The following is a 24,903-nucleotide window of genomic DNA, read 5'->3' as shown; positions in this document are numbered from 1 at the left end:
CTTCAGCACAATTTAAATTAAACCAAAGACTTGTACGCTGTATATAAACTGTGCTGGATAATGCTGGTGTTCAGTGAAGATAAATTACTGAATTAATACAACTCAGTATATCTGTGTGTTAACACATGTCATTAGCATACATGGGATGTACTGAAAACTCACAATAAATAGAGATGATTGAATGCTAATCATTATCCAAGTCTAATAATAACCATCACGATGGCTGACATGAATTGGAAAAGTGAGCATTGGATATAAAATGCAGTGTCATGAATAAAACAGCAAAGCGACAAACGGCTGTCATCAGTAAAAATGTATATTTAAGTATATCAAATTCATATTTTTTTTTAAACTGACATTAATATTAAGGTTAACGCCAATAAAAAAAATAATAATTTAATTCTTAAGTTAGTTAGTTAGTTAGTTAGTTAATGGCACCACAACAAAAGCATAAAGACCAAAACAAACAAAACTGTGATTTTCTAAGGTGGAGTTGCAGACCGTTCATGTCTATGCCTTAAAAATATTTCGTGACAATAAAACAAAATAGTATATCCATAAAGCTTAATTATGTTCTCCACGGTTGAAATATTCACGCAAACGTCTTTTTTTTTTTTTAAATTTATTTATTTGTATTTATTTTATACTGTTAGACTTAATGTTGCATTTCAAAAACGTATCTTTACGTGTAGATTAAGTTTTTATATTGTTGGCAAGGCGCATTTAAAAGTTGTTTATTTTCTTTATAACTGCGCGTGCGCCACAACGGATCAGACCTGACACTTTTGGCGAATGTACCCGCGACGCAGTTTGTGGCCCGCGCGGGGTGCCGTAGTCGGGGAAAGATGGCGACCGTAGCGCTGGTTAGCCGTCCTGCGAGTGTCCTTCCGAAGATTTCAAGTGAGTAACGTCACGACAGCTGCCCGGGACACACGCGCGAATATACATCCCACCGGTTACTACAGCGTATCTTTATCCAAACGCCATCCCGACACAGGCTCACGTTCAGACCGCGCACTCGGGTTTGGAGTGACCTTGCTAAACAGGCTCGGCCGCTCGCTTGGCTAATCGACTCGGATAATATATAAATAAATCAAATAAAAAGATGAATAGCAGGCGATTCATTTCCCTTCGGATCAACTGATTAAGTAACGTTTGCGGCTCTAACTCTTTCTTAAAATAAAAACAAAAAACAAAGCCGGTGACCGGGTGCGTCGTACCGCTCCTTGCTGACCAGCTGACGCCGATGTTCCTCCTCACCTGTCCCGACAGGCAGCTGCTCCCGAGCTGCGTTGTCGGCTGCCTCCGTCTCCACGGTCCAGCAGAGGAAGGTGCACCATGCGGTCGTCCCCAAAGGGAAAGGAGGTCGCTCCTCGTCCAGTGGGATAGCCGCCACCGTGTTCGGTGCCACGGGCTTCCTGGGTCGTTATGTGGTCAACAGGCTGGGTGAGTTCAAGAAAGGGAAGAAGAAGAAGGAGGAGGACACTTTATTTTTTATTTTATTTTTTATTTTTTATTTACGTCTTATTCGTCGTCACTGACTAATGATGATTGGCAGGTCGGATGGGCTCCCAGATCGTCATCCCTCACCGCTGCGATCAGTATGACATCATGTACTTCAGGCCCATGGGCGACCTGGGGCAAATCATATTTATGGTGAGGCTCGTTCGTCTTTCGGAAATGTTACGACGACCGGGAACCCGTGAACCCGTGACGTTTTAACGTTTCTTATGGTGTTCAAGGAGTGGGACGCCAGGAACAAAGACTCCATCGCGCGGGCGCTGGAGCACTCCAACGTCGTCATCAACCTGGTGGGCAGAGAGTGGGAGACGAGGTAGGCCTCGCCCGGTGGTCTGCTCGAAGCAGATTTGAAATCGCAAACTGACTCGGTGATGCAGCGATTTAAGTGTTTGTCTCCCCCCTTTTTTTTTTGTTTCGTGAAGAAACTACCGCTTTGAGGACGTCTACGTGAACATCCCTCGGCAGATCGCCAAGGCGGCCGGAGAAGCCGGCATCACGAAGCTCGTCCACATGTCGCACCTCAACGCCGACATACGCAGCCCGTCCAAATACCTGAGGAACAAGGTAGCGGGACGCTTCTGCGTATCCGCGCGGCGTAGTGTATTTACATAGGAAGCGAGCGTCGGCTGTGTAAAATAATAGCGCAATGTAATGCAATAAATAACCCGTGTATAAATCTTTCATCACAGGCCGTAGGAGAGAACGCGGTGAGAGATGAGTTTCCTGACGCGATCATCATGAAGCCCTCGGAGATGTTTGGGAGGGAGGACAGGTTCTTCAACCATTACGCAAGTAAGGAGGATGTTTTTGTGTCCGTCCGTGCGCTTCAGGTCATTTTTTGGGGGGGGGGGGGGGTTTGTCCCTTTTAAGTTTATCGTTTTGTGGTTCGATGGCGTGTTCGCTCGTTCTGCATATTTGTTCCACGGTGTTAAAATATCACGGTGTCAGCGGGTACAATTTCAACGTGTGCCTCTGCTCCTTTTACAGACATGCGCTGGTTTGGAAACGCTGTCCCTCTCATTTCCCTCGGGAAGAAGACGGTGAAGCAGCCCGTTCATGTACGTTTTTGAAAGGAAGCAGTTGAATATTTGATCTAATATGAAATCAAATATTTGATTTCCCATCTATTATGAACCGAAAATTCCAAAAACAATTGCTCAGATATGAATCAAAGTGCAGCCACGCAGTAATAACTGTGTCACATTGAGTCATTTTTTTTTATTTTATTTTTTTTTACTACCAAACCACTGCTGCCTTTGCTACAGAAACTGATGACTAAGCAGCTCCATTGCTCTGATTCGTTGTCGGGAGCCCAACTGGAGGTTATGTTGGCAGTTCACATCGGAAGTGTTGCAATACTTCAATTATCAAATGCCTGTTCTGATGCTGAATATATAGACACCGAAGACTGTCGACTTTGAAACAAACTCAAAAGAATACAGTTAAACGAACCCTTTTGTCTTCCCCCCTCAGGTGGCGGATGTTGGCAAGGCCATTGTCAACGCTGTCAGAGACCCTGATGCTAACGGGAAGACGTATGCACTGGTTGGGTAGGTGGACAGCACATTTGCGAACGTCGATGCGTGATACCGTTTGAAAAATTCAGCAAATACCAATTACTAAGTAAAGTAGCCGACACACAATTCAGAGATTAACAGCAAAGGTTGTGGCCGTCACGATAACTGTAATCTAATACTGAGCTAGATATTGTAGTCAAGGGAATAACAAAGTGCACGTTGTCTTTGAAAAGTAAAGGACTGGAAAGCACAAAATGCATGATGAGGCCTCATGACGTTTTTAAACGGTGCGCTAAAAAAGCACATCGGGATGGACATACAGTACATTACTCAAATATAGGAAGCATTCATTCATTCAAAACTACTTGGTATGAGAATAAAAAAAAGAATCCTGTACATAGGAAAATGTAAATAAAAAAATTTAAAAAAATCAAGCAGTGTTGTTTGCAAGCAGCGTTTGTGTGGAAAAGATGTACAGAAAAAAAAAAAAAAAAATCACAGCGTGACGACAGACTTTCATTTTTTTTTTTTTTTTTTTTTTTTTTTGCATACTTAAGTCAATTACGCTTTCTAGTTTGGAAACTATGAAATGGCCCCTGACATGGAAATCGTGAATGAAAAACTAAAGTAAACATGTCCTGGCTTCGTGTCGTTTGGGAGCACAAATTTAAATGTTGGGGACTTTTCTTAATCATTTATTTATTTTATTTTTTTTCCCTGTTTTCTCTCGTGTAGTCCCAACCGGTACCTGCTTCATGACCTGGTGGAGTACATTTACGCAGTGGCACACAGACCTTTTGTGCCCTACCCTCTGCCGCGCCCGCTCTATCAGTAAGCACCTTCCACGTCTTCTTCATGTCTTCTTTGTAACTGCCTCGAGCGTTCAGCCACACCAAAGCCATGTTGCAAAAAAAACAACAACAACAACAACAAAAACGGAGGAAATGCTTAAAAGATTTATGCGCAGTTTCTCCAGCCGCATCTGCGCATGTGCTAATTAAACACATTACAACTTTAAATCTGTCTGCTGAGCCACGAGTAATCGAAAACTTTATTGGGGTAACCGTTAATACCGCTATCCACTCGTACGATGGCTAATGTGTCTTTTTTTTTTCCCTTTCAGCCTGGCTGCCCAGTTTTTTGCAATGAACCCGTTTGAGCCCTGGACATCCCCAGACAAAGTGGACCGGGTAAGACAACAAAGAACTCGGTACAGCTTGAGCCTTGAGGTTTTGAGAATCGTACCGTCAGTTGTCAGGTCATCTACCGCCAACACCGTAGCGAGATGCTTTTTCCAGTCCGTTAGAAAATGAGTCAATTACAATTCTGCGCTTTTGTTATCCAGTTTCACACAACAGACATGAAGTACCCAGGACTTCCTGGTCTGGAGGATCTCGGTATCACCGCTTCCAGCGTTGAACAAAAGGCAATCGAGGTTCTGCGTCGCCACCGTCGGTTCCGTTACCTGGAAGCTGACTTGGATGAGACAAAGCCAGCCAAGACGGTCAACTATTAAACGAGCTGATGACAAATCTCCCTCAAATATTTGTCTTTAACTGTGTTCTGTACATAAATAAAGAATTATCCTCTGAGGGTGTGTTCGTTTTTTCTTGTTTGTTGCGTAATGTTGTCACGAACCGTGAAAGCAGCGACTTTTATCATTTCACAATACTAAACCTCGAGAAGATTTCAGTCGAGACAACAGCAAACGTCCTGTTGGGGCGATGTTACGGTCCAGGCCATCATAGACTTGATCAATTTAGAAGCACTTACCGATGAGGTGAGGTGATACAATAAAAAAAAAAGTATACACAATATACCCAGGATAATCAAAGTACACAAAACTAAGAAAAATAAAACCAATTAAAACTGCAAGCAGTGATGTACGGGCCCTCGCACTCCCACGTGCCGCCTCCCCGACGTGCAGCGCGCGAGGGACCGCGTATCCCCGCTTAAAGTTGCTATTTTTGTCTCGTTTCCTGTCTCCAGCAGGGGGCGCTGGCGAGCCGTTTGGCCACGCCCACTCACAAAACACATCAGACATATCGTCTCACCACGCCGGACGTATGTCACATGTTTCGTGAGGTTTCAAGCATCCCTTGACCTTAAACATCAACTTCCTGTGTCACGGCGAGACATCAAACTTTGCCACATCGTCACGGCGACGCCCATTGACAAAGTCGAACGAATGTCTCAATATATCATCAACTACATGTTCAGGTTATTGTGACCCGACTTTACATTCATGTGATCAACCAGCTCGACGTAGAACGTGAAAGTATGAAAAAAGTAATTTCCAGTGGCCAACAGGGGGCGCTATGACTATGAGCGAATATTACCCCACAGGGGACTTCAGGGCGGGGCTGTTATCATACCTGTGATGTTTGGAGAAGGTCGGTCCATGTACATAAGATTTAAAGCAACTCGTAGTTTCATGGCGAGACGCTCAAAATGGCCGCCTCTTTACGGGCACACGCATCGACGAAAACAAATTATTTTAAGAAGATTTAATCCCAAACATGTTTTCTATCCGTAGAACCTAAATTCAAGTCGGTCGGACAAAATCCCTCGGAGGAGTTCGACAAAGTACAACGTGTCAGAATCGCCCAAAATGGCGACTAAATTCAAAATGGTGGACTTCCTGTCCAGTTGACGTAACGGTGCAATGTAACTTTTTTGTGCGTCTCGGTGCGATACACGTGTCCACCGGATTTGGTGAATTTAGGTAAATGTGGTCGCCGGGGCATCTCTCTAGGGGGCGCTCTCGAGACGTTTGGCCGCGCCCAATCGCGACTCCACTGGAATACGAAATTCTTTCACCGGGAGACATGTGCGTATCCACTTTCATGAGTTTTTGAATATGATAAAGCCTCCAAAAAGGAAAATCACTTTACGTAAGAAGAAGAACGTCTAACGTCCAAGGTCATATTTTGACCCCGACTAAAACCATTGTTTTCACATTGTTAATCGGTAACATGCACAAGTCAAAAGCGGACTGGAAGCCCAGTAAATAAGTAAGCGTACTTTGAAACCTCCAGTATATTGATAACTCGATAGTGTCAAATAAATCCACTTCTCCGCCCTTCAGTCTGTAACGTACTTTTGTACGGAGGCATTATGGTTTCTCTTAAAAGCAATATACTGACAATGTGCCCTTGTCACATTCATTAACTTACTTCATTAAGACTTAATTTTAAGTCTTCTGGTTTAAAAGAGTCATTTAAGGCGCACGTAGGAAGAAATATTACCTTTAAGATAAGATGTGCTTTATCGGACTGCTTTATTGAGCTCTAAAGTCCCGTTCAAATAAAGGAAGTGTTGGAATGGTGCAGAGGACGAGTGCCACTTTACTGTGACCCTTTTGTGAGAAACCACGATGAAGGCCTTCTATATGCAAAGAGTTGGACTGTTTGGAGCCTTTTTAGTCTTAATGTACATCTTCATTTACACCATCGCAAGCTGGAGAGCAGGGAGGTCTTTTCCAGAAGTCGCAGATCAAAGGGTTGTGTTAAGAAGACTGGACAGGATCGATGAGAAATTAACGAAAATGGGTGAGTAGCATTCCCCCCCCCCCCCAAAAAAAGAACAGCCTAAGTTCTACGTTTGTTATCTACTTACAAATAATTTTGGAATGAAGTAAACCTATAAAGTATTTGGGGAACAAGTAACTCTATATCATGTAGCTGAAATAAATAAGGTACTTACTTTGTAACTGCATGCATATCAAATTGAACTGTACATATTTCATCTAGTACTTACTACCGTATAGAATGTCTATTGGTGAATAGGGGTTTCATGAAAATCACACACTGGGTGATCTTACAGTATATAACGGAAGTACTGGAGCAGACGTTACTGTGTTACGTGTTAGTTTTTCCAGTTTTAATCCAATTTAGCATTTTTTCCACTAAATGCCGACTCAGAACAGAACCTGAGCGTTCACCTTTTCTTATCTTTCAACACATTCACTCACATTGGATTTCTGTCCCTAATTGTTGGGGATTCGACCCCCGAGAGACCGGTGTAAAGATGAGTATTGACCACTACAGAGAACACAGACATCTGTTTGATCCACACGGTACTGTATTGTGTTTGGCATACAGTATTTTAACTTGGGAGACAGATTGAAAGGTGGAATGATTGACAGATGGATGGATTGACAGATGGAATGATTGACAGATGGATGGATTGACAGATGGAATGATTGACAGATGGATGGATTGACAGTTGGATGTATTGACAGATGGATGGATTGACCGTTGGATGTATTGACAGATGGATGTATTGACCGTTGGATGTATTGACAGATGGATGGATTGACAGATGGATGGATTGACAGATGGATGTATTGACAGATGGATGGATTGACCGTTGGATGTATTGACAGATGGATGGATTGACAGATGGATGGATTGACAGATGGATGTATTGACAGATGGATGGATTGACAGATGGATGTATTGACAGATGGGTGGATTGACAGATGGATGGATTGACAGATGGATGGATTGACAGATGGATGTATTGACAGATGGATGGATGGATTGACAGATGGATGGATTGACAGATGGGCGGATTGACAGATGGATGGATTGACAGATGGATGGATTGACAGATGGATGGATTGACAGATGGATGGATTGACAGATGGATGTATTGACAGATGGATGGATTGACAGATGGATGGATTGACAGATGGATGGATTGACAGATGGATGGATTGACAGATGGGTGGATTGACAGATGGATGGATTGACAGATGGATGGATTGACAGATGGATGGATTGACAGATGGATGGATTGACAGATGGATGGATTGACAGATGGATGGATTGACAGATGGGTGGATTGACAGATGGGTGGATTGACAGATGGATGGATTGACAGATGGATGGATGGACAGATGGATGGATTGACAGATGGATGTATTGACAGATGGATGGATTGACAGATGGATGGATTGACAGATGGGTGGATTGACAGATGGATGGATTGACAGATGGATGGATTGACAGATGGATGGATTGACAGATGGATGGATTGACAGATGGATGGATTGACAGATGGATGGATTGACAGATGGATGGATTGACAGATGGATGTATTGACAGATGGATGTATTGACAGATGGGTGGATTGACAGATGGATGTATTGACAGATGGATGGATTGACAGATGGGTGGATTGACAGATGGATGTATTGACAGATGGATGTATTGACAGATGGATGTATTGACAGATGGGTGGATTGACAGATGGGTGGATTGACAGATGGGTGGATTGACAGATGGATGTATTGACAGATGGGTGGATTGACAGATAGAGTTTCTGAAATAAATACAGAAAGCGAATTACAGAACCGAATTATCACCAACAGTTAACCTTAACTAAGCATTAATACACACATTCACAGGAATACCGGCTCGCCAGCCAGATGAGCCACTTAGCTCAGCGTTGGGCTATTATTTGAACGGCTAATTGCATAGCAAACACTTACTAACACCAAATGCACTTAAGAGCGTAAGTACAGCTATAAACGGAACCGTTTTACCACATGAATCCAAAGTTACAGCACTCTGGCTTACATCATCAATGACTCGATCTGACTGTACTGTCGGTCCTGCGTAGCATATGCGATTAGCGCAACCGGAAGCGGAAACAGTTCGCGGCGTCAAAATAAAGTTTCAAGATAAGCGCGTCGTAACCGTGTTGTCTCTGTCCGTGAAGAATTCGCAACACTAATTATTGATCATCTCGAAAGCAATGAACCATTGACCACGTGTTGATTCTTCATTCAAGTAAAATAAATTGTACCGCAATATAAACAAAATCCACGGCCAGTCCTTCATTCAAGACATACTCAAATGTATGCAGTGTTATCAGTACCAAAAGTAAAGCCAAGCACTTTTTTATATATATATATATATATATATAAAGAATGGTTCTCGTTCACAAACTATCACAAAAGTCATTTGGTTCATTTGGACATCCAGATCGTTTCAAATGAGTTACACCTGTGTGAGCGCGAGTGCAGGCAAAGTACAAAAGAGCAACACACCGGGCAATTCAAAGTCAACGCAAAGCAGCAAACAAGAGTTTCAGTAGCTGGGCAGACTGAGGTGAGGACCGACAGCAATTGTGAAGTTTATGAGCATATGAAGATGAGAAGAAAAGGACAGAGACGAGAGGAAAGTAACACAAAAGGGAGAGGAGAGCAGACACAGGGAAACCGGGGGGGGGGGGAGCCCTCGAGAAATACCTCACAGAACTAGTACTATCAAAAACGTGTCTTTCACCATCTGCGGCGGGATCTTGTCATAAATAACTGTATTGATTCTCATGTACGTACTGGGAATTCTATAGGCATGGTCGCAGGTTGGAGACACAGACGTTTCTGTTTTTGGGCGGAGCTCGGATATAATGGGAGTCGACTGTGAGATTTGTTGGCAGAATGCAACGCTCGGAGGGGGATTTTGGTCAAAATCACAGGTCAGGTTGCAACGAGAGTCCCACTCCGGGTGAGAGGCACCCAAGTGCCTACAGTCTAGTGTAAAACGTGTGCATACAGAGGAAAAACCGTGGCAAAAGAAACAGGATTAACGGCATATTTGAGGGGGTCGAAAGCAGAGTGCGTGATGTCACATCACTCACTCTCACCTGAACTTTTCACGCAACGCGCACCTATTATAAACTGAAAAAAAAAAAATGTCCAAAAGATTCATAAAACTTAACCTGCGATTTGGTAAAAACTGTAAAAGATATCGAAGCAAAAATGGAGACGGTAAAAGTCCAAAGCGTTCGCTCATCAGCACAATTTCCTATTCGTTTCCATGGGGTGAAAAAAAATGTCCGTTTTTCTACAAATTTTGTAAACGTCATACCGTACGATTCCCCCAACGCTGCGGGACTAGTTACGCGGATAACATTTGGCCGGAAACGGAAGAATAATAACAAGAAGTGTGACGAATAGTAATAGTGTGCCTTCATTGGCACACTAATAACACTCCTTATCGTTTTCATTTTCCAACCTCCACAAAAGCAAAGCTGATAGAGGTGTCCGGTCAAAAGAACCCCACCAAGGAGCTTTTTTCAAAAGTGAACGAAGACAAACCGAAGACCGCGGTGCCAAAATTGTACCCAAACTCGTTCCTGTTTACCAAGTGGGGCGATGGCCTGTCAGAAGAGGAGCAGAAGGAGGCCGAAGGTCTTTTCCAGATTTATGGATACAACGCCTTTCTGAGTAACCGGCTACCGCTCGACAGGAAGCTTCAAGACACGAGAGATAACAGGTACATTTTGTTCAGGAGATCTCTTCAAATTTGGGGATAGAGCGATTTGCACCCGATATCAAAGACTCTATTACTCTTAGTAAACCACAAGCGAGAGAAACGCAAAAAATGGATTAAAATAATGAGACGCTTGAGAGCTTGCTGAAACGTAACCAAATACCGTCTCGAACCGTTTAGATGTCTGGCGAAGAATTATTCCAAAGACCTGCCGACCGTCAGCGTGGTACTGATCTACGTCAACGAGGCTCTTTCTGTCATTCAGAGGGCGATACGAAGTATCATCACACACACTCCGACGCACCTGCTGAAGGAAATCATACTGGTGGATGACTATAGCACCTACAGTAAGTTTAACGGCCTCACCACCCCCGTTTTAAATGGCGTAGAGATTGTGTCGTCTTTTAGATCATTTATCCAGCCGTAGTCTTCTGTAACCATTTAATTGTAGACCTGGCTGCGGACTACATTTTCAGATGACCTTGGAAAACCACTGCAAGACCACGTGGATGAGATTCACATAGAGAGACCCGGACTCATAAAGAAAGTGTGGCATAAGCAACAGATGGGCTTGTCACAGTCCCGGATCTCAGGTTGGGAGCATGCGACAGCTGATGTTGTGGTCATTTTAGATGCCCATGTTGAAGCCACAGTGGGATGGTGAGTTAAGGTTTCAAATTTAGCGGTTACATTGCGGGGGGGAAAAAACAACTATAAATTTACTCCTGGGGCTTTACTGTCTTACATTTCTGTAAACATCCTCTACAAATATTGTTGAAAAATGATTTATTTCACTCCCTGTTGAGGTTATGATTATGTTTCTGTTTTCTCTGCAGGGCCGAACCTTTGCTGACCAGGATCAAAGCCGACAGGACTGTGGTGGTGTCCCCTGTGTTTGATAAGGTCCACTACGATGACCTACACATGGAAAGATACCTCCCGTTTTCTCATGGCTTTGACTGGCAGTTGTGGTGCACGTACGAGTCCTTTAGCGCCGAGTGGTTGAAGATGGAGGACGAATCGCAGCCTGGGAAGTACGTGGAATATTTGTTGTTTTTAAAAGTTCTCCTCGCCTTTATACAGAGAACATCCAGATTTCTTAAGGGAGGTTTATTGGTGTGCCGAGTGGGAAACTACGTAAAACGAACCCGAGTTGAATCGTATTGAACCAAGACGGTGCCTGTCCACAATCTTATTTCGCACTTGATGATACAGGTTGTAAATCAGTGTGCATGTTATTTATTAGACCATAACCTCTTTAAGATTTGTTTGTGTGACAAAACAGCTACATGTCGAGAAAGAAAAACTAGAACGCCTGAAGTAGCAAGCTCATTTTTAGGCAGTACAAACGGTGGCAGAATGCTTGCAGCACTGTGATGTTGTTGTTTTTTTACACAGGAGTCCCTCCATAATGGGAATCTTTGCAGCAGACAGAGGTTTTCTTGGAGAAATCGGCGGGCTCGACGGTGGAATGACAGTTTACGGAGGAGAAAACGTTGAACTCGGGATTCGCGTCAGTAGCCACAGTTATTGATTGCAAGAATATTATGCGGTGAGGCATTGAAATCATCTAAATTTGGAAGAATTACGTAAACACGAATCTGTGTCTTGACGGTTCAGGTGTGGCTTTGTGGGGGAAGTGTCGAGGTTGTGCCGTGCTCCAGGATAGCTCACATCGAGAGGACGCATAAACCCTACGCACCTGATCTCAGCAATGCCATGAGGAGAAATGCTTTGAGGGTTGCGGATATTTGGATGGATGAATACAAGGAAAATGTACTTGTCGCCTGGAACACTCCCCTGAAGGTTGGTGCTACGACGTATATTCTCAAGAGTTTATTTTTAGTGTAGTTCAACATTTTATACCTAAATTACAGTTAGAAAATAGGTGAAAGCCTGAGTCCACATTCTTAATACGCTGCACCGTCACATCCATCTGTAGGGATATGTTGTTAAATGACTCACTAACTAGTTGTATTAGAAATGTCCAGCTTGTTGAGTCGCAACTCATCTGACTGACACTGCTTTTCAGGTCTGCTACCGATCTGGAAGTTTGGGGTTTCATACATTTTCTTTCTCTTCACACATCACAACCGCAATCAAGCATAAGCCCAGGAGGGTCACACTTGTCTAGCTGCTACTTGCGTTCATGAGACAAGTGGGAAGTGGGAAAGTTCTTGCACGCCTGTCAAACTAGGAATATCCTAATCAGAAAATGGGAGATTTTTGAGAGCTTGGAGAAGTTGGTTTGATGTCACGCGACATGGCAGTATTTGTGGTGAAAGATCGACGTACCCGTTCAGAAAGTAAAGTAAATAAATTAAAACTGCAAGCAGTGATGTACGGGCCCTGGCACTCCGGCGCGGCACCTCTCCGAAGCCGCCTCTCCCCGAAGCCGTCTCCCCGACGTGCAGCGCGCGAGGGACCGCGTATACCCGCTTAAAGTTGCTATTTTTGTCTCGTTTCCTGTTTCCAACAGGGGGCGCTGGCGAGCCGTTTGGCCACACCCTCTCACAAAATACATTTCAGATGTATCGTCTCACCACGCCGGACGTATGTCACACGTTTCGTGAGGTTTCAAGCATCCTTTGACCTTAAACATCAACTTCCTGTGTCACGGCGAGACATCAAACTTTGCCGCATCGTCACGGCGACGCCCATTGACAAAGTCGAACGAATGTCTCAATATATCATCAACTACATGTTCAGGTTATTGTGACCCGACTTTAGGTTCATGGGATCAACCAGCTCGACGTAGAACGTGAAAGTATGAAAAGTGTCATTTCCAGTGGCCAACAGGGGGCGCTATGACTACGAGCGAATATTACCCCACAGAGGTCTTCAGGGCGGGGCTGTTATCATACCTGTGATGTTTGGAGAAGGTCGGTCCATGTACATAAGATTTAAAGCAACTCGTAGTTTCATGGCGAGACGCTCAAAATGGCCGCCTCTCACAGGCCCACGCATCGATGAAAACGAATTATTTATACAACTTTTAATCCCAAACATGTTTTCTATCCATAGAACCTAAATTCAAGTCGGTCGGACAAAATCCCTCGGAGGAGTTCAACAAAGTACAACGTGTCAGAATCGCCCAAAATGGCGACTAAATTAAAAATGGTGGACTTCCTGTCCAGTTGACGTAACGATGCAATGTAACTTTTTTGTGCGTCTCGGTGCGATACACGTGTCCACCGGATTTGGTGAATTTAGGTAAATGTGGCCGCCGGGGCATCTCTCTAGGGGGCGCTCTCGAGCCGTTTGGCCGCGCCCAATCGCGACTCCACTGGAATACGAAATTCTTTCACCGGGAGACATGTGCGTATCCACTTTCATGAGTTTTTGAATATGATAAAGCCTCCAAAAAGGAAAATCACTTTACGTAAGAAGAAGAACGACGAACTACCAAGAACATTTTTACAAAATGTTACGATTTTTACGGTGCTCGGTGCTCGGGCCTTAAATAGACTTGCTTAGCGTAGCCAAGCTGGTTTGCCAGTTTGTAAACGCTCTCAACTGGGAAGTGAGACGTTTCCTAACAGGAACACTCCTAATTCCCAGCAGCCCGAATGTGCGATTTCACCATACCTGCCATGCCCTCCTTCCCACGATTTATTGTATCTGATGGCTGACTGTTTTTTCCCATAAATTTGCCCCAACAGTCAAAGGTTATCTTATATGAATCAGTCTACACTATACTGTCCTCGTATACATTACAATTTGGCACAGTTTAAATCAAACAGTAACCATTTTTTACTGTGAAGAAAAATAAAAAAAAAGGATCAAAGTTTCCGCTATAACTTTTGACACTCGACGATAATCCACCTGTCTGCTGTCCATTCTTGTGCTCATTCATCGCCTAATAACTTCACCGAAACGCACAACTTCAGGCAGTTCAATGTTGTAAACAAAAGGGCTTTTCAAAAGTGACCGATATCAGATAAAATCAAGTCAGCGAGCGAAAGTAAAAATCACCCATTTTTATCACGACGAGTTAAGAGTCCACCTTTATCTGCATATATTTGATCTTTTCTTTTATAAATATGAGTATTATTGTATAAAATTTGCTAATTTTTATTATGACGTCACACAGGATCATGGAATCGACATTGGCGACGTTTCTGAGAGGAAGAAGCTCAGAGAGAAGCTGCAATGTAAACCTTTCCAGTGGTACCTGGACAACGTGTATTCAAGTCTGGAAACATGGGGTAACCTCTTGGGATACGGTGCGGTAAGGAGCATTTTTAGTCATGAACTTACGTAATGAGCCTGAAATATTAAACGCTTTAAAGTCAAGACAATAAAGCTGGTGTTAAAAGTGTAAAACTATGTTTAATGTAAAACGCACTGTGCCAACAACCTGAAAATCCAGCCATGCTTGAGTTGTGATTGAGCATTCTTTTTTTTTTTGAATATGCAACTCGCCATGAATATTCCCACACGACCGAACTCAAACCAAATAAATAACCTCCGACGCTACAGCTGCAGAACACCTTTTTAAAAAGCTACTGTGTGGACCAGGGAGCTGTTCCAGGAAACGTCCCCGTCTTATACGAGTGCCACTATCTACAATCACAGGTAATCCAGAAGGAAAAAAAAAAAATACTGATATTGAAATGATAATAAATCATAATATCTCTAGATTCTAACTTATTATTTTCACACAGAATTGCTACTACAACACGGACGGGGAGATCATCATTGGGGGGATTAAATCTCATAAATACAACAACAACCACTGCCTGGTTGACCCGGGCTCTGGAAGCACTCCCACTCTGCAGGACTGTCAGGTGGGAAAGCTGAACCATCTCCACATGCACTGGGACTTCAAACAAGTAAGACCTCAGTTTTAACCAGACGTGGTAGTTTTCTGTTCAGAGTGTCTTACCACTGACGGCCAGTAGTAGGCGTGAAAGTCGTGAAATGTCCTCATGAATATTCAGATTCTACAGATATTTTTTAGAAGCATCGTCTCATCATTTGTGTCTCTTGGTCAAACCTTTGCAGGGCCAAGCAATCATGAACAAAGGAACGAACAGATGTCTTGAGGTCGCTCAGGGAGAGAACTCTTTCTATGAGCTCATCATCCAGAAGTGTAGCAGACAGAACTGGACGCTTGAGCATGTCATCAGAAGTTTTTAGTTCAGTTCTTAGAATGACTTTTTAATGTTTAATGTTTTTTGGACAATGTCAAACTGGATCTTTTGTAAAAGAAATTGTTTTAATGATTAATAAAAAAAAAAATCTAAACTTCTAAGCTTTGTGTGCTCTGTGTGATTTCTTTGACTATCTTTAAAAAATACTCCAACTAACTCCGGTTCTGTACAATTCAGTGACACACTTCGGAGGAAGGAGAGCTAAAGAGGGGTTTACACTTTTTTTTTTTTTTTTTTTTTTTACCGAAAGACGTGTAAATGGCCACAACAGATTCTAAAAAGTCCACGCTCAATCACATAATGGCAGACGGTATATAAACCCCTGCAGACTCTGCACAGGATTAACTGGAGACAGATAATCGAGGAATATTTGCCCTCTCAAAAGTGCCAAATCCCAAAACACGTTGACGCTCACATTTAATATAATGATCCAGCCGTTGCTGGAAGTGCGATGCCCGAATAAAACTCTAACCATTTGGACCATCAGTGACCTCCACAACTCCACGTCACTATGCACAATTTCTGTCCTTAATCACAAAGCTCGGCTACAAAACTAATAATGATTAATACAACATATTTTCTTTGAAAGACATTTTCTTATATTTGTCATTGCAGGAGAAACGAGGGTGTACTCTGATTGGATGATTTATACGTTTTTATTTTTCAAAAATGTATTTTGTAAAACAACTGTGCTAGTTTTGAGAATTAGAGACACACCGAAATGAAACGCGCGTGTTTGCAAAGAGGAAATGCACATCAGGACAGTGTTGCATTTTTAAAACCCTTCATACAATCAACAAAATGTACGTGTAAAATGTTGACTTAGGGAGAAAGCTAGAAGCCACCGACCATTGTTTTACTTTTGTACAGCCTCACTGACAGTAGATGCAGACTGAGGTATGGGAGGTGTGTCCCTTCATACTGGCGACTCCCTTTTCATGTAAATTAGCAAAGCTTTACCCTCAAAATTCTCTAGATTGGTCGCTATGTGAGTTTTAGATGAAAAAGGGGTCCAAGTCGTTAAATAGTACTGTACAGGTGACGACATGACGTCAGCCTACAGACCGCCAAATATGGGCAGCGGAAGAACGGAGTCGCCTCGGTTCAGCTCAATTTAAAACCATGATGGCAATAAACACGAATGAAAGTGCCACCGTGCTGCTTGCAATGTGGAAGTTTTCTTGTCGGACCAGTCTGTTTTGGAAGCTCGAGGTTTTTTTCCCGTCTCCGGGGAACAGTTAGTCAGTCAGTCAGGTGTGTCATCAGGATGAGAGCAGTGCGGATGAAGTGGGCAGCCTTCCTTCTGGGGGGAATCGGGCTCGTCTTCATGGGGATGTTTCTGAAGCGTGATTATGATCTGAGAGTGGGGTCTGACCAAAACCCGGTCTCACAGTACGTGAGGAATATTTCTGGCCTGGAGGCAAGAATCGGCCATCTCCGTGAGTCGGTGATTAATATAAAATATTTTATTTTTTTTATCGGATTTTTGGGGAAATGGTAGTAAAGTAGGTCAAAATCTAATTGAATTTACAGGGACAGCGTTGGAGAGGTAAAGTGGAAGGATGAAATGTCATTAGCGTAGAAAAATCTAAAGGTTTTGTCATAATGGCTCTCGGATGTGATTTTATAACATTAGATAAATGGCTTATATGTGAATTTTTCTTTAAGTTTGTGTAATGTCTCAATTTCTCTACATTTATTTGTACTATTTTGTATAATTAAGTGTTTTATGCGCGTTTGGATGTTTTAATCCTTTTTACATCTTTGTCTGGTACCCCTCTCTGTATCAGTAACAGTTTGCAGGACATAAATATCAAGGAAAGTGCTTTATTTTATTTAGAAAACTGGAAAACTGCCAGTATAGTAACCTGTTTTAATTGCATGTTTATTTTTGTTAATTTATTTTTCTTATAGTATTATATTATATTTTGTACAAAAAGTGATCATGTCTGTGGCTCATGTTTCTCTGTCCTTGTCATTCTCCATCTCTTACATTTGTATAGAAAAAGTATTCAGAGCTTTTGAGCAAAAGCAGGACACCATGCAGAAAATGCTTAACGAGGACAAAGAGAGAAACGCTGCAGGAGACCAACCGGCAGCAGTCCAAGCCGCAAAGATCAAGCCTCCAGAGGAAGAGAAAAAGTCCAGCAAACTGTTCCCCGAATCTGCGCTGTTCAATGAATGGGGAGAGGATCTGTCTGAGGACGACCAAAGAAAGGCACAGGATCAGTTTGAGAAGTATGGCTACAACGTTTTTCTCAGCGATCGCCTTCCTCTAGACCGAGCTCTTCCAGATACACGAGAACAAAGGTACCACTGTCTTCACGAGTATGAACCTGTTAGTCCACATTATGCAAATACACAAAAAAAAACCATTAAACTTGATCCCTGCTAATCCACACACAGATTGATTGCTGATATATTTATTCTCGCTGTTGTTTGTCTGGAGATGAAGCAATTGCAATTAATAAATCATTTTGACTTTCTTATGTAAAAGTCAGTGGTCTTAATGGCACGTCTTTCTTTTTCTGAATAGGTGTTTGGAAAAGAGTTATCCAAAGGACCTGCCAAGTGTCGGGGTGGTGCTGATCTATCTGAACGAAGCCCTGTCCATCATTAAAAGAGCCCTGCGGAGCATCATCGACCGCACCCCTAAAACCCTGCTGAAGGAGATTATAATGGTGGATGACAACAGCTCTAATGGTTTGTTGGTTGTTGGTTGTAAAGCTGATTACTGAGAGGCAGGAGGGGCTGATAAAACGTGCCTTTTTGTTGTGTGGTTGACTCTCACGTTCACACATCCGGCATTTGTTCAAATTTCTAGTGTATATACTGTGCATTTTTATATTTAATATTTTTACTCTGTTGTTTTATTGCTTCCCTGTACCTATAATGCGGCTGTGGCGAACTAATTTCCCCTTGTAGGATCAATAAAGTAACTAGAACTGTAAATAAGTCATTGCAGCCACAATAGAATGACATTTTGAAGAAAACTATTGCTGTTAATTATACGTTTCATGCTGTGTAAATATAATCTGCGTTAGATGCTTAGTGCAGCTCTAATCATGCTATAAGAACTGTAAACAGTCTGTGGTCAGATTTTGACCATTCGGTTTACAATCGGACGCTCTATTAATAATAACTTATTTTGGTTTAGATTTTTTTTTTTTTTTTAAGTTTGATTCTAAACCACTTCCCTCCTGCAGGTGTCTGTACTGGGATCAGGATCAGGCCTCATCCGTTCTAAAAAAAATTAAATAAAATCACAACTATGTTTTGTAGGTTGTCAAGCACAGTTTATTCACTTAAGAGGCCATCTGGTGATATCACGAATAAAATTGATGTTGCATTTATTTGTGCGTCATTTCGGTTGCATTAGAGTTTGTGCATTTGCAGTTGAGAACAGGTTCAATAATATCAGTGTTTACTGATATATTGTTATATTACATTTACTCTCTAAATTAGTTTTGTGAATTTTTTTTGCAGGAATGTTTCAAATGTCACTCTGGCGTAGTGATGAGGATAACGAACCATTGCTTTATAAAAATCCTCCCCTGTGTCTCCTATCCACAGAGCTCTAGATTGTTCATTTTGGCCCAACGTTTTATAAACAGTTTCTAAATTTGGGGATATTTTATCAGGGTTAATATACTAAATGATGGGTTTCAATAGTTATTTTTCCCACCCACTTTAATAATTGGGTGAATAAAACAGAAACAGCTTTCAGTGTAATGCAATACGTGCGTCAACTTCAGGGCTATTGAACTTGCATACTGTAGTTTGTCTATATCTGTCAAGCCTGTTCTCCCCTAACGTCAAAATATAATATTCTCTTTCCACTTCAGAGGACCTGAAGGGGGACCTTGACGTGTACGTGAAGTCACTTGAGCAACAGAACCCAAGTCTCCGCTTTGTAAGAGTGAAGCACAGTAAGCAGCGAGGACTCGCTTACGGCAGAGTGTCTGGGTGGAAGGCTGCTACCGCTGACGTGGTGGCCATCCTGGACGCACACATTGAAGTCCATGAGATGTGGTAGGAATGTGGCAAAAAATACACTCCCATTGGTTCAAATTATAGTTCCTCTAAGTGTAAGATTTGAACATTATGTTGTTGCAGCGATGCGAACATGTCTTCCTGAACAAGTTTAGGCTTTTTCTGATGTTAGAGCAACCCGGCAGCCAGGCAGGGTGGACGAACCTTTACTGCATGTCATTCCTCTGCTCCAAGCCCCCATATTTCCGGTCTGTCACTAACAATCCTATATAAGAAAAGGAAAAATAGAGAAAACAACTAATCTCATATTGAGAAGTGTTTAAAAGTGTATAGCTTACTACCGACGCTACATCTCCACAGTTATTAAACTTTACATTGGGAATCATCCACAACTCTAGCAAGTACAAAATACCAGCCATTTTTAGCGTGCCTCAAACATGGCTGTTAAACCAGGATAGTTTTGTTGAAGTCAGGATCTTTCTTTCAGGAACACCATTACTACACTTATGCTCATACACACATTTGCAACTCCTCAGTAAGTCCCAGTTCAACCAGTCTGACCTGCCAGCCAGTTAGCAGGTTCTCTGAGCTAATAAAAAGCTTGTGTAGGGGTCCTTTGTGGTCAGACAATGGTGGTAATGAGGCTGCCCCTTAGACTGGCACTCCTTTCTAAAGAAAATATAAAATACAATGACGTGGCTAGCTCATTTTGCAAATGTACATGAACAAAGAAACTCTTGTGTATTTTGCATGTATTACATCTCTGCATCAGTACTGAAAATGTTTTTAGTCTGATGCTTCCGTCATCTTTCAAATACTGGACCGATGCTAACTTGTGTAAAAATGAAAGTAAATGCCCAGGACATTAAAAACAGGCTTGCCTTTGCAACCACTGAGATAATAAATGATTGACCAGCACCGATTCATAACATAAAGCATTACTTGTAACAAAGCTTTATTATAAGGAAATGACGCGTGAACTTAGTCTCCTCTTTTCCCTCAAACAGGGTTGAACCCTTGCTGACCCAGATCAAAGCTGACCGAACAGTGGTGGTTTCCCCTGTGTTTGACAAAGTCAACTTTGATGATCTCAAGGTTATCCCTTACTCTCCAGCAGCACACGCCTTCAACTGGGCTTTGTGGTGCATGTATGAGGGGTTTTGGCCCGAGTATTACAAACCTAACGACAACTCATTGCCTGGGAAGTAAGTTCAAGTGAAATCAGTCAGGCTTATTCCAATTCTTACAAATATAACCTTATGTTATTATTGACTGTATTTTTGATCTAACAGCTTTACTTTTATGATAATACTGATGTACTCTATTCAGTTAGTTAAAAGCCAATTCTCTTCTCTCGCTTCAGGAGTCCATCTGTCATGGGGATCCTGGTTGCTGATAGGAAGTTTCTGGGAGAAATTGGAGTCCTGGATGAAGGGATGGAAGTGTACGGCGGAGAAAACGTTGAGCTGGGAATCCGTGTGAGTAAACCTCGAAATTGAAACACCAAATCCTACAGCTGATGACTCGGCACCAGGGCAAGTTGGAGCAAGAGAAAGCAGAGATGTAGATTTGGTCAGAATTACAGCATCACTTTGTACAAAGAACAGAGCTGTTTACCTCAGTTGTTGAGACAGAGGGGTAAAGGGACTGTTGCTGTCATACATCTTTAGAGTTGTAAAGTATCATTAACAACTGTGCAGTGTTTGCCGTCTGCGTTAAGCAAATTGACCGAGCTGGATTGGGTGGCATCTTATTTTAGGTACCCTAATCAACAAGTCACCTGAAACAAATGTAAACAACCAAAACATGACACATCTCTTAGCAACGTGGTAACATCCATAGCAGAGGTGCATAACTAGTAACAATGTAAAGTAGGTCCGTCACATTTTGTGTTAAATAACTTGAGAGAAATGAGTGAAAACCCCGCTTGAGTTAAGGCAATCAGCAGCTCTACTCACAAGCCAGCCTGTTCGAAACATTTTAAACAACATAATGCCAATGTCTGCTCAATTCAGTCCGAGTCAGACTCAGATGTTGATTTTCGCAAATGGAAGTTTTAGAATTTTGAAATGTCTACGAGGTCCAAAACACAATTGTGAGGAAAGTGAAAATGCTGGATCTGACATGTCAGTCAAACCTTTTAATGCTGAGGAACCTTATGTTGTTGAAATGTAACTTTTCTGACATGATCGCATGGTTAATTCAGTGGAATTTAATTTGAAAATAGTGACAAAAATCTGTTGGTATCTGCAGTGGGAAGTGGTACTTGGGACATTTAAATACTTCTGGATTAGAAGAGTCCACTCTCGTGTCTGTCTGGTAAATGTGTTAGCTGAGGCCCAAATGTAACAAATCCACTTACGAAGGCCTTTCCCTTGAACAGTCAATCTGTGGCGACTGATCCAAGACTCGTTTTATTGAGTAGCACAACGATAAAGTTGTGCTTTTTTTTTTTTTTTTTTTTTTGCTCATGTAGGTGTGGACGTGTGGCGGCAGTATCGAAATAGTTCCATGCTCCAAGATCGCACACATTGAGAGGAACCACAAGCCCTACATGCCGGACCTGAGTCCTGCCATGAAGAGAAATGCCCTGAGAGTCGCTGAAATCTGGATGGATGAATACAAGCACAACGTCAACTTGGCTTGGAATTTGCCATTTGAGGTACCTCAAAATGGAGTCCAGACATGTGCAAACAGCAAAAGATGCCCTCTTCAAAAGGATACTACGTGCATTTACACACATGATGCAGGGTGAACATTTAAGAGTTCATTATTATGTCAAAACTTTATCCGTAGATATTTAGCTTTGGGTGTACTTGGTGTTAACATTTAAACCGAGGGGAAAACTCATCCTCAGTGACGAACAAATTGAGCCATAATCTTTACTTCTGCAGAATCATGGAATTGACATTGGAGATATCTCTGAGAGGAAGAAACTGAGAGAGAAGTTGAACTGTAAACCTTTCAAATGGTACCTGGAAAATGTGTATCCTAAGTTGGATCCCTGGGATGACATTCTTGGCTATGGAGGAGTGAGTTTACTTCTATCTATCATTCAGTATGTGTGGTCGAGGGAGTATTGCAGGACACGTCAATTATTTTCAAGACGTGCGTCTCTCATAATGTTTGTTCCCCTACTGACAGCTGAAGAATCTTGATGCCAACTTGTGCATAGACCAAGGTCCAATACCCGGTCACACACCCATTGCCTACAATTGCTACTATAGTGCACCTCAAGTAAGTGAAGCAGCTATGTGGTTGTTAATAGATTATGGCTTATTTAAGTGGTCAATCTGCATTCTGACTTGTCTCTGTCCCTTTTTTTTAGCTTGCGTATTATCGTGGAACTGGTGAGCTCTACGTTGGCGGCATCAAGTCCCACAAGTACAACGACAACCGGTGTGTAACTGATGTTGGCAAAAATGAAACAACACCTGGCCTGCACGACTGCAAAGATGCTTTGCAGAAAGGAATGGGGATTTACTGGAACTTCACTCAGGTACTAGAAGATAAACTAGTATTAAAACAGATGTAATCATGAAAGGTGGGACGATACGAATATGAACAACAAAAAAAAGGGTTTTGGGGGAGCGGGGGTTGGATGACTCATATATGAAGGTGGACCAATGCGTTCCGAGACTGCTCCTGTTGCACGCGAACGGTGCGCAGCGGCATCATCACATGCAGCAAAGAGATGCTGTAACCTTCGTAAGTACTGTAAATTTCATCCCTTAAAAAAAAAAAAAAAAGCACCTCAGCTGTACATGCGTTTGTGAGCAGCGGTGCCGGCAGGTCTGCGTTTTTTTTTTTTGTTTTTTTCAACTAACCTGTAAACTTGAGTAAAAAGCGCATATCAAAGTTTACGAGAAATGAATGGGGAACAGAAAGAAGTAGCAAATAACCTAATTGTGCACGTCACAGTGCTGCACATCGTTTGCGAGCAGCAGGAGCGGTTTCAGAATTTATTCATTTTATTAATCCACCCTTAATCTTAAATATTGGAACCTTAATGACAATATTTGATTCTCTTTTTTTCAGGGCAAACAGCTGAGGAACAGACAGACAAAGAGATGCCTGGAAATTAAACAAGGCAACCTTCTAATACAAGAATGCTCTGGCCAGAGATGGGAAATCCAAAACATAATCAAAGCCTTTTAAAATGTGTGATCAATAAGATCTCTGATCATAGATCAATGGATTATAACACCGAGTGAGTAAATGTAAAAGAAACCATGTAACTGCCATAATAATTTGAATTAAATAGAAAATTGAGTAGCTGATTTTGTAATTCTAATAAGTTTGACATTAAGGTCGCAAATAATTTTTCCCCTACTAGTTATAAATTTGCCAATTTTTTTTTTTTAATTAAGGAGTTTGTTACCAGATCAGTTACTTTAGATAATCTTGTTTCAAAACAAAGTTGTAAAATGCCTGCTGGGTGTTACCATCAGAAAAAGCACAGTGAATCCTTTTACCTCTTTTTTCATCTCTTCAATTACTGAAACCTTTGTGTGTCCCAGCACACACAAAATCTAATGCATGCTTTGTCTATATTTTAAAAGCTGGGACGGGGCCAAAGTTTGGGTTTAAGCTTTGGCTTGTTTTACTGTTTACATGAAGTTTAGGCTAAACTGAATTTTAGCCTTGGCTTGGGTGGGCATAAAAATTCTATTACACATAGATACGTTTACTGACATTTAATGCCAGTACTTTTAGGTGTAGTTGTAAGCGGTGACAAATTTTAATTGAAAGTTTAACTTCTGTAACAATTAACCAACGATTATAAATGCTGCATTGATGTAAATTTTACGCACAGCAAAGTTTGGCGCCGTTGGGAGAATTTAAGTTAAAAAAACAAAAACATTTACGCTAATAGAAAAGTAAATGAAGTAAAGACCAATAAAAGTATCAAATTAGTAGTTTGAAAAAAATGATGAAAGCATTAAAAGAGGAAACATCAGTGAGGAGTAAAGTGTTTGTTGGATTAAGAGTCATGCAGATCTGGAGTACAAAGACTCCTCCGTGGATGAAATTGTTTCCAAAATGTTTAAATCTACTGTTGTTTGGTTTTGTTGAATCATTGTTGATTGCTGACATACGTTTAAACTTTTCAACACTAACGTTTAAATTGTTTTTTTCGACTTACCTTTGTGATCACGAGAACTTTTTAAAGGGCCACCTTATTTAAAAAAGACAGGTGGACTAAGATTTATGTGTATTCTTTGTATTATTTAATTATTTTCTGGGTACAAAGCTTCTTGGTATTTCTCACAGCTTTGAACCACTGATCAATGAAAAAAATGGCCATGTGATTTCTGGGACAACAAGTCATATGATTGGGCACTTAAAAGTTTTTTATTGTATTTTCAGTACTACTCAGCGGAGGTGTTTGTGTTCTGATACAGAGCTCTATTTATGGATTTATTGTCT

General features: G+C 41.8%; 4 protein-coding genes across 4 annotated transcripts in view; 3 read left to right on the top strand and 1 right to left on the bottom strand.

Annotated features, from left to right (window-relative positions):
• The first annotated feature begins 816 nt into the window (after positions 1-816).
• ndufa9a (NADH:ubiquinone oxidoreductase subunit A9a) lies at positions 817-4,630 on the top strand. Its single transcript, XM_069705334.1, has 11 exons — positions 817-900; positions 1,273-1,446; positions 1,559-1,656; positions 1,743-1,834; positions 1,944-2,085; positions 2,211-2,313; positions 2,509-2,579; positions 2,995-3,071; positions 3,774-3,869; positions 4,162-4,228; positions 4,384-4,630. The coding sequence occupies exons 1-11, from the start codon at positions 846-848 to the stop codon at positions 4,552-4,554; spliced, it is 1,146 nt and encodes a 381-aa protein (XP_069561435.1). The 5' UTR covers positions 817-845; the 3' UTR covers positions 4,555-4,630.
• Positions 3,867-24,903, bottom strand: part of ada2a (adenosine deaminase 2a) — a 28,641-nt gene continuing 7,604 nt past the window's right edge. Inside the window, exon 9 of the mRNA XM_069705333.1 lies at positions 3,867-3,912. Within this exon, the coding sequence (XP_069561434.1) occupies positions 3,867-3,912 (46 nt within the window). The remainder of the gene's footprint in view (positions 3,913-24,903) is intronic.
• On the top strand, positions 9,404-15,466 carry LOC138624755 (probable polypeptide N-acetylgalactosaminyltransferase 8). Its single transcript, XM_069705228.1, has 11 exons — positions 9,404-9,413; positions 10,078-10,327; positions 10,505-10,671; positions 10,801-10,984; positions 11,161-11,358; positions 11,723-11,837; positions 11,945-12,130; positions 14,418-14,555; positions 14,807-14,902; positions 14,992-15,159; positions 15,332-15,466. The coding sequence occupies exons 1-11, from the start codon at positions 9,404-9,406 to the stop codon at positions 15,464-15,466; spliced, it is 1,647 nt and encodes a 548-aa protein (XP_069561329.1).
• LOC138624842 (probable polypeptide N-acetylgalactosaminyltransferase 8) lies at positions 16,722-23,794 on the top strand. The gene is made up of 11 exons (XM_069705387.1): positions 16,722-16,919; positions 17,484-17,790; positions 18,017-18,183; positions 19,326-19,512; positions 20,481-20,678; positions 20,837-20,951; positions 21,950-22,135; positions 22,368-22,505; positions 22,618-22,710; positions 22,802-22,972; positions 23,512-23,794. The coding sequence occupies exons 1-11, from the start codon at positions 16,748-16,750 to the stop codon at positions 23,629-23,631; spliced, it is 1,854 nt and encodes a 617-aa protein (XP_069561488.1). The 5' UTR covers positions 16,722-16,747; the 3' UTR covers positions 23,632-23,794.

The sequence above is a fragment of the Brachyistius frenatus genome, unplaced genomic scaffold, assembly GCF_029030835.1.
Source record: "Brachyistius frenatus isolate BFR_SWC_R1_liver_20210118 unplaced genomic scaffold, ASM2903083v1 Contig_55, whole genome shotgun sequence".
Classification (NCBI taxonomy): Eukaryota; Metazoa; Chordata; class Actinopteri; family Embiotocidae; genus Brachyistius; species Brachyistius frenatus.
This window is presented reverse-complemented; position numbering and strand designations above follow the sequence as displayed.

What these genes read in the sequence shown, in the direction of transcription:
- ndufa9a (XM_069705334.1), top strand. Translation starts at nt 846, where the DNA reads ATGGCGACCGTAGCGCTGGTTAGCCGTCCTGCGAGTGTCCTTCCGAAG. An exon ending in GTTCTTCAACCATTACGCAA is followed by an intron (nt 2,314 to 2,508) that starts GTAAGGAGGATG and finishes CTCCTTTTACAG; the next exon opens with ACATGCGCTGGTTTGGAAAC. An exon ending in CGGTGAAGCAGCCCGTTCAT is followed by an intron (nt 2,580 to 2,994) that starts GTACGTTTTTGA and finishes TTCCCCCCTCAG; the next exon opens with GTGGCGGATGTTGGCAAGGC.
- LOC138624755 (XM_069705228.1), top strand. An exon ending in ACGTTGAACTCGGGATTCGC is followed by an intron (nt 11,838 to 11,944) that starts GTCAGTAGCCAC and finishes TTGACGGTTCAG; the next exon opens with GTGTGGCTTTGTGGGGGAAG. An exon ending in ACCTCTTGGGATACGGTGCG is followed by an intron (nt 14,556 to 14,806) that starts GTAAGGAGCATT and finishes CCGACGCTACAG; the next exon opens with CTGCAGAACACCTTTTTAAA.
- LOC138624842 (XM_069705387.1), top strand. Translation starts at nt 16,748, where the DNA reads ATGAGAGCAGTGCGGATGAAGTGGGCAGCCTTCCTTCTGGGGGGAATC. An exon ending in GACAACTCATTGCCTGGGAA is followed by an intron (nt 20,679 to 20,836) that starts GTAAGTTCAAGT and finishes CTCTCGCTTCAG; the next exon opens with GAGTCCATCTGTCATGGGGA. An exon ending in ACGTTGAGCTGGGAATCCGT is followed by an intron (nt 20,952 to 21,949) that starts GTGAGTAAACCT and finishes TTGCTCATGTAG; the next exon opens with GTGTGGACGTGTGGCGGCAG.